The sequence below is a fragment of the Blennius ocellaris genome (genome assembly GCF_963422515.1).
Source record: "Blennius ocellaris genome assembly, chromosome: 16".
Taxonomy (NCBI): Eukaryota; Metazoa; Chordata; class Actinopteri; order Blenniiformes; family Blenniidae; genus Blennius; species Blennius ocellaris.
The window spans coordinates 22439041-22455233 of NC_137665.1; the positions used below are offsets into that span (position 1 = coordinate 22439041).

Here is a 16193-nt window from a genome sequence, read left to right on the forward strand (position 1 = left end):
GCCCTTATTGCTTTCAGGTGTTGGGATTTATGGTCGGTTTTTAGCATTAAAATTACTGTAAGTAATAGATCACTCATTAACTACAGTAATGAAGTAATTCTCAATTAAAAAGTCAAAAGCTTTTAACATTGAACTTTTAAAAACTCAAAAGTTGAAAAGTTGAAAAATTATTAATTTGAATAAATTCAAATAATCAAATAATAAGTAAATTGGGGCAAACTGGAAATAGATTATACCAAAATATCAGTCTGATATGTACAACGTTTACTTAAAGGTTATTTATGTTAGTTAATATTCCTGTGTAAATAAAACAATCTTAAATAACAGAGAAGGTGTGAGATTTGAGCGCAGACTGTTACAAACCAGCAAATTGTCAACAATAAATACACAATAATTACCAGGAATTGATCAATTCAGCTAACAGGTGTTTATTCACAAAATGCGTTAATTCATAAATAATTCAGATTATTTATTAAACCAACACAATCATGTAACAAACGTCATCTAACACGGAGCTCTAATCTACTAAACAGCAAACACTATGTACAAACAAAGAGGTGTGTGTGTGTGTGTGTGTGTGTGTGTGTGTGTGTGTGTGTGTGTGTGTGTGTGTGTGTGTGTGTGTGTGTGTGTGTGTGTGTGTGTGTGTGTGTGTGTGTCTCTCTGTGGATGTAATGACCACGAGTGTCCACCAGGTGGCGGCGGACCTTGGAGGGTTCGTGGCGGTGACCATGACGACCACTAGGGGCGCACAGGGCGCGTGGAGGGAGAGCGCAATGACTCGATGCGACCACCAGGTGGGCGCAAAGAGAGGTTGCGATGACTCACGCAGCCACTAGGGGCGTTTGACTTGCTCATTCTGGGGAAACGGCGGTTGCTCTGGGACCAGATAAACAAGACATCCGTCCGCTGACGATACGGATGTATCACAGCAGCACAAGTTAGCGGTTCGGATGCTAAATGTGGCTATGTGGAGAGCTTATCTCGATCAGTTAACGCACGAGGCGGAAGGATGTGCGTGGGGCGCTCGTGCACGAGGGGTTAATGAAGGAGAGAGAGGAGGAAAAGAGGAAGAAAGTTCTGGCAAGGCTCGGTTCCGTAGCTCGGTTCTCCGCACAGGGATCTCCTCAGAACTCCTGTTCTGAGGTGGAAAACCAGAGTCCCAAGCCTGCGATGATGCACATGAACGCGCTCACACACGTACACAACAGATGCTTATCAGCGGCACATGAAACACAATTGCAGGTTAGCTTCAGGCTAATCTTGCAGCGCTGCCCAGACAAAAGCTCTCTTACGGTTCCGTTGCGCTGTTTGGTACAGCACCGTCTGTGGGTTGGACGCCTGTAGGGCCTGGTTTCACTGCAGCGAGGCCTCAGGTTCACATCTGGCTCCCAGGATCCACAAAAAGAAAAAGTGAAAAGTGAAAAAGGATACTCCTAACAGTGTGTTCTGCTCGCCAGCGGGCTGAACCGTGGTTGGGTTATTGTGGTTCACTTTGTGCCCTCTGGTTGCTGCAGACACGTGCTCCCTGCTTGGAGACCAGGTTGAGAAGTGGGGGGCAGTTGGTTGCAAGCTGGGTTTGACCAAGTTTGCCTTTCGAAAACCCACTGTGTGGTCGGGTTCGACCAATGATAGGGCTTTTCCAACCTGGGGATTGCAGCCGTTGCTGTCCTGCCCCCGCTGTTTTATCATCTTCCCATTGTTCTTGCAGCCTGTTTTCTTGGGGAAGAACTGCTTGGGGGAGAGCATGGATTCCGGGCCCAACACAGGTGTGTTGTAAGTTGGAGGAGCGGAACCGTCCAGCCCTGGGATGGAATACCACTGCTCTAAAAGGACGTGCTTGTGACGTTAATTGATGACTCTCCACTGGCCCTATGAATGGGTGGTTGTCTGAGTGTGTTTGCCCTGTCATGAACTGGCGACCTGCCCAGGGTGTGTGCTGCCCTCACCAATAAGAACCTGGGATTGGCTCCAGCACCCCTAAACAAGATTAAGCTGCATAGAAGATGGCTGGCTGGATAAAGTACACTCACAAGAGAGCAATACCTTATAAACATTAACAATGAGAGTACACATATATTTGTATGGCTAGATTAGTTTTACCCTCTTGATGATGTGTTGTTGCAATAATAATCCTGCTCAGTTCATGTTCATTTCACAAAGTTGTGTCAATGTGCAACTTTTCTGAAATGAAAACACAAAAATGGTACATTGTCACTGGAAACATGTAAACGGGGTTTAAAAATAAAAACAGGAATAACTTCTGCCCTCTTCAATCCTGATTTGTCCTGCGATCTGTCCACGAGTCCACGTCGCCTGTTCAGACAGATGACCCTCGTAGTTTTGACCTCCACACTGTGACAGAAATGTCAACTGCCACCGAGCCGCACCACGTCTGACATGAGATCAGGTTTAGCCTCCCGGCTGTATCCGTGACACTGTGTACAACACAAACTGGCTCCAGACCAGCGGCATGAACTCTGTCTGCACCAGCGCCGGCCCATCAGCCATCCCTTTGTTTCTCTCGTCAGCATGAGATCGCAGCGCCGCATTTCTGCCATAGCTCCCACAAGTAGCCCGGCACTCGCTGTGTGTTTAGCTGCTGCAGAAACAAACAAGGGATCTGTCAGCTACGGACATTTCCTATCACATGAACGTGCAGCGAACGGGCATCAAGCATGTGGCGCTTCAAGTTGGCGCTAAAAACATCAGCAGTCATGGACTAAAGTACTCCTGTTTACAACATCTTGTTTATTTTTGGAGTCAAACTTGTTCCGTTTTCTCTCATAAAATGATCATTTTTACATTTAAGACTTATATATTTAACTGCATTCACATTCCAAAGTAGTCAGAGATATCCACCTCTGCTTCCCACAAAAAGATAATCAAACAAGCATATCTAGTCTAGAAGTCCATTTGCTTCGTTCCGTCTTTTGTATCTGCTTTTTGAACTTGTGTGTGACCTGGCCGCTTCCTGTCTGTCAGACCTGAGTGACCAGAGGTTCTCTGAGGTAGAAGTTTATTCTTCTGGAGTCTCCGGTGGCCTGTCCAGCACAAAGCCCGGCCAGAAGAGTCCCATTCAGCGGATGGCAGATGGCCCTCTTCTCCCCATACAGAGGCATGAAATCCCCCATGTATTCAGGGACCTCCTCGGGCCTGTCCTCGTCCTCCTCCTCGTCGTCGTCTTCCCCGTCCTTTTCCCACACGGATGTGGTGATGTGGTGATACTCCTTGTTGTCCTCGCACTCCATCTCCCGGTGGTAGAAGTAGCTGAAATTGGACACGATGACAGGCACTGGCAGGGAGATGGTGAGCACACCGGCGATGGCACACATGGAACCCACCAGCTTTCCCCCAACTGTCACCGGAGACATGTCGCCGTAGCCCACCGTGGTCATCGTCACCACCGCCCACCAGAAGGACTCAGGGATGCTGGTGAAGAAGCTGTGAGGAGTGTCCACTTCTGCAAAGTAGACAGCACTGGAAAACAAGATGACGCCAATGAAGAGGAAGAAGATGAGCAGGGCAAGCTCTCGCAGGCTGGCCTTCAGCGTCTGGCCCAGGATCTGGAGACCCTTTGAGTGACGAGACAGTTTGAAGATCCTGAAGACCCTCACCAGCCTGATCACACGGATCAGGGCCAGGGACACCGAGGGCTGCGTGCCTTTGTCCTTGGCGAGCTCCGTGCCCAGCGTGACAAAATAAGGCATGATGGCCAGGAAGTCGATGATGTTCATGATGTCTTTGAAGAAGTGCAGCTTGTTGGGGGCCGAGATGAAGCGCATGACGAGCTCAAAGGAGAACCAGCAGATGCAGATTGTCTCCACGATGAAGAACGGGTCCTGGAAGGGCGTGAATCCCGGTGGGATGGTGATGGTCTCGTTGGCCATGGTGGGGTGAGGTAGGGTGGTGTATTGCTGCAAAACAAAGAAAAATAGTCAGATACGGAAGAACATAAATCTCCAACTTCTTTCTAGTTTAGTCCACATGGTGTCACGTCGGAACTGAGCTGTTCCCAGACCGAACCAGAGACACAATCTCTGCAGCAGGTCATGGGCCGACCCCACGGACTCCTCCTCTGATGTGAGGCGACGTAGAATGAACCACCTCAACTGGCTCCTCTCAGCATAGAGGACGATGTCCAGGCAACCTCACTGCAGGTCAGCATTTCTGCTGTTGTCATGTGAACAGACATTGTTTTCAAAACAAAGCCGTATAAACACAAATCTTTTCTGAGGGGAAATGCAACGACGATGTGTTTTCACTGAAAACGTCGCGTAAACACAGCTTCAGATTGGATGTAAAGAGACAAACACAATCAGTGGAGGATAATGGAAAAGGAGCAACATGAAAACATGTGGTCAGTTTCTAGTTTATTTGGTCCTTTCAGCTAGAGCTAATGTAATCCAATACAACAGCACTGCTGTAAATCCTGCCTTCATTAAGTCTGAAACTCATTTGATGAAGAGTAAATTCATCTAGTTTCAGAGAAATAAAAAACAAAACAAAACAAGCAATGATCTGAAGAAAACACAATCTGCAGTCTTTATGCTCCTCACTCAGCTTAATGCTCATTACAGTTCCTACCAGAACTGGACTTCCAAACCTGGACTGTAGCTTCAAAGTGCATTAGTTTTGTCCAGGTGTAGTTCATTAAGTGTATAAATACACAGTGTGGAGGACAATATGTGCTGCAGGGCCATCAAAACGCTCTGGGTAACTTTATCTAACTTGTTAAAAGACCCTAACACCCAGTTATTTCAATCCTGCACCGACTTCCCAGAAAAAAAGCAACAGCTGGGTTAAATGAAGTGTCACATGCCTGTAAGACGACCCAGAGCCACATGAGCGTAATGTCTTTTTTGTGTGTTTAAATATAGAGAACCTGATTTATATAAAAGTCTGCTAAGAGGGGGAGAAAAACTGAGGCGTAAACGGAGAGGAGGGGAAAGTTAGCACAGTATCACGACCCACGGCGATGACAGATGTCATGCTTCAAATGTGCTGAGGACAAACTTTTGTAATAATCGCTTCTTCTCGGTTGACCCCTTCGTGTTTACGTCGTCCTTGTTTTCACCATGTTTGCACTGCGATAAACATGGTGGCCATGGAGCTATTTACACACGTCGCCCTACCTTTCCCCTTTATGCTCACATTTCTCTTTCCAGCCCATAAACACTTGTATTGCAACACATTTTCCTGCACAGGTCAGTAGTGCTTCAGCCTTTAGAGGACACTAAAACATCGGCAGACCAAGACATTGCAAATATGTGCAAATGTGTAAATTATGTGTCACTCAGGTAATAAAATGTGTTAAAAAGTTTCCACGACAATGTTTTCATTGAAAATGCATCATTTTTATGTTTTCGTTTCAGAAAATGTTTCACATTTACACGGAAACGTTCTGCAAACAACAGCAGAAACAGCAGAAACACTAAAAACTATATAGTTATGATGTTGGTCCACCAGTTAGTGCTGTTAGTTGTTTTTTTGTACAGAATCCACGCAATGGGAGAACACAGGGATTCTCGTGGACAGATGAACAAGTTGGATTGTTGTTATTGTGGTGACTGTCAAAATAAAAGTACCAAGTCCCAGGAGAATATGGAGTCATGACACCGCAGCGGAAACTTTGTTCTGATTGGCTCTACTGAGCATGTGCAGATCAACTATTTATTGCGGCGGTGGTGGGTTTGGGCAGTAGCAGCATGTCCATCATCGACTTGGTACCGAACCCTACCGTTTCCACAAAATCTCATTTGCGCCCATTTACGTTTCCATGGTGACGGAACTGAAGCGTTTTCAAAAAGTTGTGTATTCAGTGACTCCCAGCACTGTGGTCAAGTAAACAAACCCCAGAAATCGGACAAAATGTTTGTGTTTTCACATGGAATCCTCAGCCATCCTCACATTATCAGCCTCCTCTCATCCTCAGCCAACCTCAGTCACCTTCTCATCCTCATCTATCCTCATCCATCCTCTCATCCTCAGCCACGCTCACACTCTCACATTATCAGCCACCCTCACATTATCAGCCATAATCACATTATCAGCCACCCTCTCATTATCAGCCATCCCCATCCATCCTCACATTATCAGCCACCCTCACATTATCAGCCATAATCACATTATCAGCCACCCTCTCATTATCAGCCATCCCCATCCATCCTAACATTATCAGCCTTCATCACATTATCAGCCTTCATCACATTATCAGCCACCCTCACATTATCAGCCTTCATCACATTATCAGCCATCCTCACATAATCAGCCTTCATCACATTATCAGCCATCCTCACATTATCAGCCTTCATCACATTATCAGCCACCCTCACATTATCAGCCTTCATCACATTATCAGCCATCCTCACATTATCAGCCTTCATCACATTATCAGCCATCCTCACATTATCAGCCATCATCACATTATCAGCCACCCTCACATTATCAGCCATCCTCATCTATCCTCATCCATCCTCTCATCCTCAGCCACGCTCACACTCTCACATTATCAGCCACCCTCACATTATCAGCCATAATCACATTATCAGCCACCCTCTCATTATCAGCCATCCCCATCCATCCTCACATTATCAGCCTTCATCACATTATCAGCCACCCTCACATTATCAGCCTTCATCACATTATCAGCCATCCTCACATTATCAGCCTTCATCACATTATCAGCCACCCTCACATTATCAGCCACCCTCACATTATCAGCCATCCTCATCCATCCTCACATTATCAGCCAGCCTCACACCCTCACATTATCAGCCACCCTCACATTATCAGCCACCCTCACATTATCAGCCAGCCTCACATCCTTACATTATCAGCCATCCTCACATTATCAGCCATCCTCATATCCTCACATTATCAGCCAGCCTCACATCCTCACATTATCAGCCATCATCACATTATCAGCCTCCTCTCATCCTCAGCCAACCTCAGTCACCTTCTCATCCTCATCTATCCTCATCCATCCTCTCATCCTCAGCCACGCTCACACTCTCACATTATCAGCCACCCTCACATTATCAGCCATAATCACATTATCAGCCACCCTCTCATTATCAGCCATCCCCATCCATCCTCACATTATCAGCCTTCATCACATTATCAGCCACCCTCACATTATCAGCCTTCATCACATTATCAGCCATCCTCACATTATCAGCCTTCATCACATTATCAGCCACCCTCACATTATCAGCCACCCTCACATTATCAGCCATCCTCATCCATCCTCACATTATCAGCCAGCCTCACACCCTCACATAATCAGCCACCCTCACATTATCAGCCACCCTCACATTATCAGCCATCCTCATCCATCCTCACATTATCAGCCAGCCTCACACCCTCACATTATCAGCCATCCTCATATCCTCACATTATCAGCCAGCCTCACATTATCAGCCATCCTCATATCCTCACATTATCAGCCAGCCTCACATCCTCACATTATCAGCCACCCTCACATTATCAGCAATCATCACATTATCAGCCATCCTCACATTATCAGCCACCTTCACATTATCAGCCATCCTCACATTATCAGCCACCTTCACATTATCAGCCATCCTCACATTATCAGCCACCTTCACATTATCAGCCACCCTCACATTATCAGCCATCCTCACATTATCAGCCATCCTCATATCCTCACATTATCAGCCAGCCTCACATTATCAGCCATCCTCATATCCTCACATTATCAGCCAGCCTCACATCCTCACATTATCAGCCATCATCACATTATCAGCCATCCTCACATAATCAGTCACCTTCACATTATCAGCCATCCTCACATTATCAGCCATCCTCACATTATCAGCCAGCCTCACATCCTCACATTATCAGCCACCCTCACATTATCAGCCATCATCACATTATCAGCCATCCTCACATTGTCAGCCACCTTCACATTATCAGCCATCCTCACATTATCAGCCACCTTCACATTATCAGCCATCCTCACATTATCAGCCACCTTCACATTATCAGCCATCCTCACATTATCAGCCACCTTCACATTATCAGCCACCCTCACATTATCAGCCATCCTCACATTATCAGCCAGCCTCACATTATCAGCCATCATCACATTATCAGCCATCCTCACATTATCAGCCATCCTCACATTATCAGCCACCTTCACATTATCAGCCATCATCACATTATCAGCCACCTTCACATTATCAGCCATCCTCACATTATCAGCCATCCTCACATTATCAGCCACCTTCACATTATCAGCCATCCTCACATTATCAGCCAGCCTCACACCCTCACATTATCAGGCATCTTCACATCTTAATCCATCCTCACATTATCAGCCACTGGCTAGACTGTATCCTCAAACTAGAATTCCATCAGATGTGGACGTGGATATGTTTCAGATTTTTGGTTTCAGTCTGGCTCCACAGGCCGGCGCTGATGACTGCAGCGATTCCACATTTTGGTTTGACCTGACTCCAGAGTCAGCAGGGTTGTTTCCTGCTTTCAGCTGTTCTTTTTAAAACCAGATTCCAGAGAGAGAAAAGTGAGATTTACATCTACATTCAACCTTTTCTGAGCACAGGATTTACATTGCCGTTTACAGGATTCCATGTGAAAACACAAACATTTTGTTGCATTTCTGGCGTTTGTTTACTTGACCACAGTGCTGGGAGTCACTGAAAACACAACTTTTTGAAAACGCTTCAGTTCCGTCTCCATGTAAATGTAAATGGGTGCAAATGAGATTTTGTGGAAACGGTAGGGTTCGGTACCAAGTCGATGATGGACATGCTGCTACTGCCAAAACCCACCACCGCCACAATAAATAGTTGATCTGCACATGCTCAGTAGAGCCAATCAGAACAAAGTTTCCGCTGTGGTGTCATGAGGATGCGAGGATGGCTGACAATGTGAGGAAGGCTGACAATGTGAGGAAGGCTGAGAATGGCTGATAATGTGAGGATATGAGGATGGCTGATAATGTGAGAGTGGCTGATAGTTTGAGGATGGGTGATAATGTGAGGGTGTGAGGATGGCTGATAATGTGAAGATGGCTGAGGATGGGATGGTGGATAAGGATGGATGAGGAAGAGAAGATGGATGAGAATTGCTGAGGATGAATGAGGATAATAAAATAGATGAGGATGGCTGAGGAGTAGAGGATGGATGAGAATGGATGAGGATGAGATGATGGATGATGATGAGATGATGGATGAGGATGAGATGATGGATTATGATGAGATGATGGATGAGGATGGATGAGGATGGATGAGGATGGATGAGGATGAGAGGATGGATGATGATGAGAGGATGGATGAGAATGGATGAAGATGGATGGCTGCATACGTCCATCCTTATTTGATTAAGTACAAAGACTCTGGGATCACCAGATGGTTGAGCTGCAGTCGAGGGGAAGTAATCGAGTACAACTTGTTATGATTACTTAAATGTGAACACCTTCAGATTTTAACGCCATTTATTGTCCTTTTTTGATCAAATAGTAATAGTTGTGGTGTTGGTTTGGACTGTCTGACCTTACAACGGCCATATATGATACCGTTCTTAGTTTTATTGGATGGATGGATAGATGGATGGATGAATAGATATGTAAATCAGTGTTAATGTACTTAAGTATAGTTTTTAGTATGGGTGCTTTCTTCAACGATGAGTACCAGCAACCTTTAGCTACCAACTGAGTATCAATACAAGTACTTACTAAATGCCATTAAACCTGATTCCTTCGCTATACACTAGTGAAATATGAAGGCCAAGCACTGCTTAGCCTTCAAGCCACCTCTAGACCTCTAGACAGCAACTTGCGTTTTCAGTTACTGACTTATCTTCCACCAATACTACAAATACCTTTCAGACCTGGATCGGTTTCATTTGACTTTTGAGTCAGTATTTGAAATTCTTACAGATCTTTTGTTTTTTACATCTCTCCTGCAGAGATGTACTTGTGTACTTGTACTTGTAATTTTGCATTTACTTTTACTTTTACTTTTGCTTTTACCGGCTCCTTGCTGCCGTTTGTTGCCTGGATCTCTGACACCTCAGTCATCAGAAAAGCCGTCGCCGTCGTTTATAGGCTGGTTTCAGTGCGTAGCCTATGAGTCACAGTATTTATTAATACGGGCATGGCTTTTATGTGCTGATGCTCTCTCAGGGTTGTCTGTCCTCTAAATATAGACCTTCAGGTCTCCAGGGGTAACGTGAGACCGGTTCGTCTCCTTACCCTGCCTTACCACTCACTTCCAAGTCCTTGCTCACTCCCTCTCTCTCTTTCTCTCTCTCTCTCTATCATCTTCTGACTCTTGATCCATCCATTTCTTCTGAATGTACTTGCTGGGTCTAACCTAACCCTGAACGCCGTTGCAGCTCCTCCTCTCTTCTCTGCCACTCTCGTCATTCCTTCCCCTCGTTCTGAGTGGATCAGATTTAATGACAAGTCCAAAATAATCCCAGGAGAATAACCTGGCCTGCACCTTGTCTATCTGCCGCTTTTGCTCTATTCGCTTGGGAACATTTTTTTCTTTTCCTACTTGGTGTTTCTCCTCGGTGTCAGTGGAGCACATGAAGATGTTTTCGCCTTGTGCCACTCGTCGCCACCTGTCACCACTCATTGTGCCTCAATGTTCACTTTCCCACGGTATCAACCACTTCCAGTCTGCCTACTGCTTCACTCCTATCCCATGTCGGGGAAACGATGGAATGTTTGAGCAGGTTCTCTGGATTCATCCTTCACTCAGGCTCCTTTAGTTTAAAACCAGCTCTCAGTTTTAATTGAACGAAGCTTCAAACTTTCAGATTTTTAGTAAAGTTAAAGTTCTGTTCTGGTTTAGTTCATCCTCGTCCACTTTCTACTTCAGCTGCTCAAAAGTTTACACAAAAACTTTTTCAAGTGAAAACGCAAAACGTATGTTGATTTTGGGTGTCTGTTCATATGACTGCTCTGAGCCACTGAAAACTTTTTGAAACCCTCCGACTCCATTTCCATTGAGACAAGGAAACTTTTCTGAAATGCTGCTATTGTGCATCACGGCCGTAGTGACTGGTTCTTCTGCACATGCTCAGTAGAGCCAAGCAGAACAAAGTTTCCTTGGTGGCGTCATGACTCTCAGTCCTTATTCTCCTGGGGTACGTCCGAATAGTCCCTCCTATCTCCTTCTCTATCGACTTCTCCTTAACCCCGGAAGTGTTTTGTGTAGCGGCCATGATAAGAACTGTCTAAATTCTCAATAAGCAAAGGAAAGGAGGCTCAATAGTTCCTTTAGCCTAGGAAACACTGATACTTCCTTGAGAACCTCCTTTAGCCAAGGAAACACTGATGCTTCCTTCAGCCTAGGAAACACTGGTGCTTCCTTTAGCCTAGGAAACACTGATGCTTCCTTTCGAACCTCCTTTCACCTAGGAGACACTGATGCTTCCTTTCGAACCTCCTTTCACCTAGGAAACACTGATGCTTCCTTTAGCCTAGGAAACACTGATGCTTCCTTTAGCCTAGGAAACAATGGTGCTTCCTTTAGCCTAGGAAACACTGATGCGTCCTTTACCAAAGGAGACCAGCTCATGCTGCTCCACAATTCCTTGGCGACTACATTTAAAGGGCCGGTTCATCGGAGCGTTCAGGGAAACTCAGGATGAGTGAAAAGGAGCAGATCATGTAAATTACCAAAGCATTCATCTGCTGGAACAACTTGAAATCATCTAAAACACAAATGTACTTTTTATCGTCCATTTTCACAAACTTGTAGTTCTTTTCCCGCCACAGCAGACGTCGCTAATTTGCACCGCCGTCGCATTATTATGACGTCACCTTTCACTAACTCCTTTAGGAAGCTTCCTAACACCTTTCACTAACTCCTTTAGGAAGCTTCCTAACACCTTTCACTAACTCCTTTAGGAAGCTTCCTAACACCTTTCATCAACTCCTTTAGGAAGCTTCCTAACACCTTTCACTAACTCCTTTAGGAAGCTTCCTAACACCTTTCCTTAACTCCTTTAGGAAGCTTCCTAACACCTTTCATTAACTCCTTTAGGAAGCTTCCTAACACCTTTCCTTAACTCCTTTAGGAAGCTTCCTAACACCTTTCACTAACTCCTTTAGGAAGCTTCCTAGCACCTTTCCTTAACTCCTTTAGGAAGCCTCCTCACACCTTTCCTCAACTCCTTTAGGACGCTTCCTAACACCTTTCCTTAACTCCTTTTGAAACTTCCTAACACCTTTCCTCAACTGCTTTAGGAAGCTTCCTAACACCTTTCCTTAACTCCTTTATGAAGCTTCCTCACACCTTTCCTCAACTCCTTTAGGAAGCTTCCTAACACCTTTCACTAACTCCTTTAGGAAGCTTCCTAACACCTTTCACTAACTCCTTTAGGAAGCCTCCTAACACCTTTCCTTAACCCCATAATGCCATCCAGGGGGTTAAGGTAAAGTCCATAGATTTTATTTTGACAGTCACAGTAATAACAGTCCAACTTGGTGGTCTGTTCACTGCAATGTCCATGTTCTCCCAGTGTTCATCTTTATATTGTTCTCTGTGGTGAATGTGTGTTGTTTTCATTAAAACAACAAACAACAGCATCAACGACTGAAGCGGTTCCCAATCCCTGGGCTCTGGACCGGTACCGATCCGTGGGTCATTTGGTACCGGGCCACAGAGATAGAACAAATAACTTACGTTATTTAATTAAAAAATCACCAAATTTTCTCCGTTACATCCATCTATGACTCAGCCTTGTGTCGGTCACGTCACACATTAGGGCTGATATTAAACCCATAAGCAGCAAAATGAGTAAAAAACAGTCGTGTTTGGAAAGTTTCTTTGCAAAGTGGAAAAGGTCCAGTGAGGAACCAGAAGAATAACATATAGGTATGTAGAAAGACATACAAGTACACAGTGATTCACCTTGAGTATTATATTTACAAAATACCAGTTTTTGTGTTGGTCGTATCATTTTATTTTGTTGTATTTATCCGCCACACCTAAAGGTGAAATTATTGTCTGACATTAAACCGTCCGTGGTGCAAAAAAGGTTGGGGACTGCTGATCTCGTGGACAGATTAGTGTTTCTGCCATTCATGTGGAAAAGGACATTGTTTTCAAAACGTTGCCATGTAAACATGAAACTTTTCTGAAATGAAAACACAAATATGATGGGTTTTGACCTCGTCCAACGTCGTGTAAATGGGGCCTGAAGCCCTGCCCACACGACAACGCCATTTCATGTAACGGCATGGTGTTTGGCCGATCGTCCACACGTTGTGGCGTATCAGGATTTTTGGAAAACAGGTTCCAAAGTAGAGACATTTGAAAACACCACTTACGCTTTGACGTGTGGACAGACAAGATTGACATTTCCCGAAAACGACGATATTGTCATTGTGATGTCATTGCGCCACCTCTTGTCTTCCTGGCAGTATCTGACCGTGGAGCCTGCGCCTTGCATGGCAGCAGGACATAGCAGTGTGTGAGTGGACGTGTGTGTTGACGACTGGTTATGACGAATCATGTACCGGGTGCTGAAGTAAAACATGCCGACCATTCCTCACATCCACGGTGATACGCCGTCTCATGCATCCTCACCTCTCTGCGCTCCTTCTCGGTCCTGAACTCGGGCAGAGTCTCCAGACAGAAGATAAGGATGGAGATCACGATGACCATGACGCTGATGATGGCGATGATGCGAGCGCCGCCGGAGGACTCGGGGAACTCAAACAGCATCCAGATGCGCTGCTGCCACTTCTTGCTGGGCAGCGGCCGCTCCTCCTCCTTGGCGAAGCCCTCGTCCGCCTTGAAGCGCTCGATGATCTCCTCGCCCAGCTCGTAGAAGCGTAGCTCCTCCAGGAACATATCCAGCGGGATGTTGGCGGGCCGCCGCAGACGCCCGCCGGACTGGTAGAAGTAGAGGATGGCGTCGAAGCAGACGCGGTTCCTGTCCAGGAAGAGCTCGTTGCGCAGTGGGTCAAAGTAGCGGAGGCGGCGCTGGGGGTCTCCCAGCAGCGAGTCGGGGAACTGAGCCAGCGTGCGGAGCTGCGTCTCGTAGCGCATCCCGGACACGTTGATGGCGAGGCGCTCAGTCAGAGCCCAGCCGCTGCGGCACAGGCGGCGGTTCTCCCGCCGAGACTCGCCACGCAGCTCCTTCTCGCCACTCTCCTTCTCCAGCTTGTTATTCTTGTCTTTGGTCTGCTTGCCTTCATCAGCCACCTCCTCATTCTTCTGGCCTTGTCCTCCTCCTCCTCCTCCTCCTCCTCCTCCTCCTCCTCCTCCTCCTCCTCCTCCTCCATCCAAACCTCCTCCTATGTCCAGATTGTCCATCTCTCAATTTCTCAGCGTCGTCGTACTTTAGTCGTCTCCTTTTGTTCTCTGCAGGAAAAGAAAGAAGTTTGAAATACAACTTCATTAATGAGGAAATATAATTAAAACTAACTCTTTTTTAGGCCCCGTTTACTTTGGGGCCCATTCACGCAGCTACGACACTCAACATGCAACGTTTTGAAAACAGCTCCCACGGTGGAACTATTTGAAAACACTTGGATTCCATCGCGGTGTAAACGGCGGAACTGCTGCTACTGCGCACACACATCATGGTTGTACTAAATATTGAATCAACTCGTGGCCCGACATCCTAACACTGAAATCAGGTAGTTTTCATGCTGGCTACGAGTTGGTGCTGTTGCACTATATGTAAATCTTATTAGATGCATTTGGTAAAAATCACCACCAGCCTCTCATTAGATTCACATTTTTGTACTTTTTTTTTTTTTTTTTTTTTAAAGATTGGACCAAAAGGGAAGATTATAAAACCTACAAATGGAGACATTTTGAGTTCAAAATCAAGGTAGTGAAATGATGCAGTCTAATATTTGGTTATGTATTTCGATTTTTTCTTCCCGGTGGAACATTTTTCTCATATGCATCAAAATAATATTTTTTTTTTTTTTCCAAATGAAGTCACTTCAGACATTTCATACACAAAATACAATTGTGTATTAAATGGAAGTAATCAATTTAGACCCACACGCACACACACACACACACACACACACACACACACACACACACACACACACACACACACACACACACACACACACACACACACACACACACACAAAACAAATACATCTAATTCAACAGGTCTGAAACATGATAAAGAATTGAAAGGTATTTAATTCTGCTCCTTCTCTAATGTTCAAGCATCACATTTTAGAATTATTTTTCTTCCTTAATCCTAAATATTGAAAATAATATAGTTTGAAATATACAAATCTTAAGAAATGTAATACAGCTGACAATTCAAGCAGAACATTGTGAACATGAATGTGACAGTCTTACCTCCTGCAGCCTAACGGCAGCTCGTCCCGGCCTCCATGGTTCTCCTGCTGCACCTCCACCTACAGGTGTCCTCCTTCTGCTGCACCTTGCGGGTCACGTCCCTCATCTGGATGCCCAGCCCAGCTCTCCTGGTCGTCCCCCTGTGGTGTGGCAAGCAGGAGGAGGTGGCAGCGGCAGGAGAAGGTGGTTGCAAGAGGAGGTGGCAGCAGGAGGAGGAAGAGGTGGCAGGAGGAGGAGGAAGTGGCGGCAGCAGGAGAAGGAGGTGGCACCAGTAGGAGGAGGAGGTGGTAGGAGGAGGAGTTGGCAGCAGGAGGAGGAGGTGGCAGGAGCAGGAGGTGGCAGCAGTGCGGCTCCTTCAGGCGCCGCTGTGCCATTAATCTGCAACGCCTGAGTGAAGTTAAGCTTGTTTGTAGGTCACTCTCACTACCTTCACCCCCCCCCCCCCCCAGGGAATGCTGCCGGGCTGAAATTCAACCCTCTGATACTGTAGCCCCACTACTTCTCCTGCCAGCCCCCCCCAACCCGGAAAGGTCACGCCCTTAACCCCTCAGTCCCTCTTAAATACACTGTGCATGTTTTCACGCTCGTCAGCTTGAATCGTCACACTAAAGGACAAAACGTTAGTTAGAAATGGAGGACAGTGGAAGAACTGAAATACTTAATTCATCCCAGAGGGAAGTTCTTTAAAAACACACGCAAGGCACTCTGTATCCAGTGGCAGCCATTTGGGGTTCAGGATCTTACTCAAGGACACTTTGACAAACAGGTTTATCATTACTTTTCCCTTCAAACTGCTCCCGTGGCTTCATTATAAACATCTGCAGGATTCAGCAGGCTGATTGACAAGTG

General features: G+C 45.8%; 1 protein-coding gene across 2 annotated transcripts; it reads right to left on the minus strand.

Moving 5' to 3' along the window:
- Positions 1-483: 483 nt before the first annotated feature.
- On the minus strand, positions 484-15722 carry kcna7 (potassium voltage-gated channel, shaker-related subfamily, member 7). 2 transcript variants are annotated; one of them, XM_080511281.1, is made up of 4 exons: positions 15345-15722; positions 14300-14372; positions 13593-14248; positions 484-3917 (listed from the first exon to the last, which is right to left on the minus strand). In XM_080511281.1, exons 2-4 carry the CDS (start codon positions 14322-14324, stop codon positions 2982-2984), a joined length of 1617 nt encoding a protein of 538 aa, XP_080367407.1. In that variant the 5' UTR covers positions 14325-14372; positions 15345-15722; the 3' UTR covers positions 484-2981. The 2 variants fall into 2 exon arrangements, with proteins under 2 accessions (XP_080367407.1, XP_080367406.1); XM_080511280.1 differs by having other exon boundaries at positions 13593-14372.
- Positions 15723-16193: the final 471 nt, after the last annotated feature.